Source organism: Cupressus sempervirens, chromosome 3, assembly GCF_028749045.1.
Source record: "Cupressus sempervirens isolate cs-2001-9-10 chromosome 3, ASM2874904v1, whole genome shotgun sequence".
Taxonomy (NCBI): domain Eukaryota; kingdom Viridiplantae; phylum Streptophyta; class Pinopsida; order Cupressales; family Cupressaceae; genus Cupressus; species Cupressus sempervirens.
The window spans coordinates 865,574,573-865,578,846 of NC_143120.1; the positions used below are offsets into that span (position 1 = coordinate 865,574,573).

Sequence of the window (4,274 nt, forward strand, 5' to 3'; positions counted from 1 at the left end):
CTAAAAAATAGATCTCACTTTTGAATTATGGATCTTAGTTTGGCTCAAATATTGAGTCACTAGATGACCTTCATTGTCATCTTAGTCTCTGATTCACTTAGCAATCCTTCAAGCAATCACTCTTCACCTCTTCTCAACTCTTTCTCTTAAATTCACCAATGAATAGCATCAACATCTCTTCCTCCTTTATTAGGTTAGCCCTTGTACCCCCTTAAATAGGTGATTCTTATCTTTTTCCACTTAAACATTATCGTAGATCTTAGGTTTAGGTCAGATTTATCAAATCCTTACAACATTTTTTTTCCTCTTTTCTATTCTAGAAGTTTCTCCAAATTTCTTGAACAGAAATGTTCAAACATGATTTCTCTTTATTTAAATGCTCTGAGCCATCCATCCTTATCTTCAATACACTTTACATATCCCAAGAAATCAACTCTATCTGCTGGTTCAATTTACAATTTCTCACAAACAATTAAAATGATGTTGCTCAACTATCAATGTGTTCTCACACTCTGTCGTCGGCGGATTAGTGAGTCACTACTAATTTTCTTTTTCAGCACATATACTATCACTTGGTCAATATTGACGCTCGATTAACATTATTTTTGCTTAGCACATACTATGACTTAGTCAACACTAGCATCACTCAATATGTATTGCTCAGTTAAGTATGTGCATTTGATCTATCTTTGATCACCTCTTTAGGTTTCAACACACCTATCTTCTTCACTTCTAATATGAGTAAACAATCACTTATCTTGTCAAAGTATAACTAGTCAAGTGTCCATTTTTGGTTTCTTCTTCATTACTCAACCTTTCCTCTAGGTGCTTTTGTTAATACAACTTCTCAAATTCTCTTCATCAATCAAATAGACATGGCACTCAAATCAAAGCAAACCTATCTCACCAATAAGGTTTGACATCAATAATGTAACATAACAATTGTTGCAATTGTAGTTTTCAACATTTATATGAATATTAATAAAAAATAAGTTGCATAACATAAGTGAATTTATAAGATTTTTTAGTAAAGTTGAAGTTGTTTTAAATATTACTATGTATACCTATTTTCTAATTTCACATTTCATGTCAATAGAATAAATCTCCTTCTTGCTCATAGTGAATCATAGACTTCAAATATTTAGGAATAATTTATTTATTTATTTTTATATATGTAATACTAATTATATTGATATAATGTTTAATATAAGGTAATTTATTAAATTATTGATAAAAATTTAAAATTTTGACAATCAATATATTTCTTAAAATGTAAAGTAAAATACATTGAAATGATCATTGTGTCATTCAAAAAATTCATATGACAATCAAATTTCTGTAGGGCCCATTTGTCGTTGCACCAAAAGCCATGATTGTTAGTGAACATGGAACACCACATAATTAACCACCTGTGGGCAGGGGAGCGCATCGCATCACCCAACAATCTCCCCCTCAACGCGCATACCAGGTGCTTACGTGGGTCAGGCAGGCACCGGGGAGATTTGAACCCATGACCAAGCCAAAACCAGGCTCTGATACCAATTGTAAGGCCCATTTGCCGTTGCACCAAAAGCCATGACTGTTAGTGAACATGGAACACCACATAATTAACCACCTGTGGGCAGGGGAGCGCGTCGCATCACCCAACAATTTCAACTTTGGACGTGAATGACTGTATTTTATCAGCCATCCTTAAACATTTAGAAAATCGACAAAATAAATTAATTTCAACTATTTAATACTTTTAATCTGAAAATCAAACTTTAGTATATGATATTTAGACCATTCACTAATTTATTTATTTTTAAAGAAAATTTCCATAGCTCACCTTATTTACCAAATTTTTTCTTCTTTTGTTCTAAAGATAACCATCTGAACTTCTAAACATCAATGTCATCCAGCATTTTGCCAAGTGATAAATATCGTGCCAGCATTGGTTAATTTGTCGCTTTTCCTACGTTTGTCACGCGTCGCTACAATCCCCACCATGAAAATAGAAAAGATATGATATATCAAATTGCTAAGATTCGATGATGAGATTTAATTAGCAGCGATGCTGGCATAGTACTCATCGGATATTGAGATTTGATTGTAAGATATGGATGGATGTCGTCGAAATCGTACGCCCATATCTTGACCTGCAATCTTCTTTTCATTTCTACGTCTCCCTATTCACAGATATGGGCGTACCATTTGGTCTGGTACAAATGATCAAGTGAACCAATCTTCGATTCAAATCGAGAGCGTAGAATTTGGACACAAAATGCAAGACAACATGACTGTCAATATTTGAAGAGCTGGCATTCGTAATGGGAAGAATACTAAGTCCAGGTGAAAAGGAAATGGATCCCATGCATCATAATGTTTTTGTTTGAGGGAAAGCACCTGAAATGAACAAGACAATATAGGATGAAAGATGATTTACATTGCCTCCCTTTGTAAGTACCTATAAGCACCGACATGAAAACTTATTTGTCGCATTTAACAAGCATAGAATTTCGCAGGCAAGGAGGCAAGAGAATTTTTCATTACTAAGAAAGAATCTTTCCTTATCAATTGTAATAGTAAGGTATTAGAGTGTATCAATGAACATGCAATGTATTTCCGCACCATCGCTGTTGAAGAGGATTCTTGCATCTGAAAAATCTCTCTTCCAAATCTTTTTGAATCTTGATTCAATGCCCGAGCCCCATTATCCAAAATTATTTGTAAAAATCTATGCCTTCTTTAGTGTCGCACTCAGAAATATTTATTCAATGATGATCTACGTTCTATACAATTATAATATATTCACACACTTGTTTCCCCAAAATGTGCTCTGACCCTCCCTCTCTCTCTCTCTCTCACTTTGCTGTGATGGAAATTATTGTGCATTGTTCAGCACTCTGCCTCACTCTCTCTTCAATCTGCACTTTCAATAATCCCCAATGTGCTCTCTCTACCTGTGCTTTCAATAATCCAAATTGTGTTTGCCCTTCCAATCTCTACCATTTTGTCACTGAATATGATGTATTTCTGAACCATCGTGGGGCAGATGTGAAAGAATCTGTGGCCAGCCTCATCTTTCACAATCTTCACAACAAGGGATTCAAAGTGTTTCTTGACAAGAATTCAATTCCAGCTGGAGAATACATACCACAAGCAATAGAAGAGGCAATTTATTCAGCAAATGTGCACCTTGTCATCTTGTCTGCTAATTATGCAGAGTCAGTTTGGTGCTTGAAGGAGTTTGAGATGATACTGAAAACAGGGGCTCCCATAATACCAGTATTTTATGGGGTTGAGCCTTCAGAGCTTCGAATGAGAGATGAGAAGAGTGGGTATTCTCGAGCCTTCCAAATGCACAAACACACTGGAAATATAGAACCCCATGTTCTTGAGGAATGGAAGAATGCACTTCATCGAGTTTCATACATAAAGGGCTATATTTTTAGAGGGTAATTTTCTTTTCCTTTTTCTATTTCCCTATTTCCTCTTTTAACTATTGCAGTAATTTATTTTATATATGTATGGACCATTATCTAATTATTTATAGGAATGGCTTAAACATCACATACTGAGCTTAATTTCTAGACCAAAAATGTTAAACAGTCACTTTTTTCTCAAGCATAATTCTTCTGTTAGTATGTAATATTATTATTTATGTCTTATTAAAATGTATGTGTACAATTAATTAATTGTGCTATTATTCTTTATGGTCAATAATTTGTTAATATTTAGATTTAGATTTTATGTGTTACAGAGATCAAGGAGAGCTGTTGGAGCAGATTGCTATAAATGTATCAGAACTTATGGATAAGCTCAGATTTCAATCAAAAGAGACAACTACCAACTTAAAAGAATAATATTGTCGTCATAGACAATTGTAAATAGTTTGATGGAAGGATTGAAATATGCATCCACTCAATCTAATTATTTATATATAAAAATTTACTCTAATTATTGATTTATAATAATAAAATCTTAAATAACTTTAATTTTATGCATATGTATTTTAACGCCAAAAGAAACTCCATGGAACAAATTTGCTTAATGAAAACAGTGCAAAGTGCATATGACTTTTGTTGATGGTAATTTCCTTGAGAATATTGATTATGTATTATAATGCATTTGCCTTAGAAAAGTTTGGATGTATATTATTATTAAAATCTAAGCCAACATGCAATTCATACCATGAAGCCACTTGTTATTCTATTTTATTGAATTTTTTTATTGTCTTCAAACAAATATTTTATATGCATCGATTGAAAGATTATTTTTATGCTTGTAATAAA

The 4,274-nt window shown here is 33.2% G+C and overlaps 1 protein-coding gene across 1 annotated transcript; it reads left to right on the forward strand.

Annotated features, from left to right (window-relative positions):
* The first annotated feature begins 2,856 nt into the window (after window positions 1-2,856).
* Window positions 2,857-3,845, forward strand: LOC149569514 (toll/interleukin-1 receptor-like protein). Its single transcript, XM_089816936.1, has 2 exons — window positions 2,857-3,437; window positions 3,743-3,845. Exons 1-2 carry the CDS (start codon window positions 2,857-2,859, stop codon window positions 3,843-3,845), a joined length of 684 nt encoding a protein of 227 aa, XP_089673062.1.
* The last annotated feature ends 429 nt before the right edge of the window (window positions 3,846-4,274 follow it).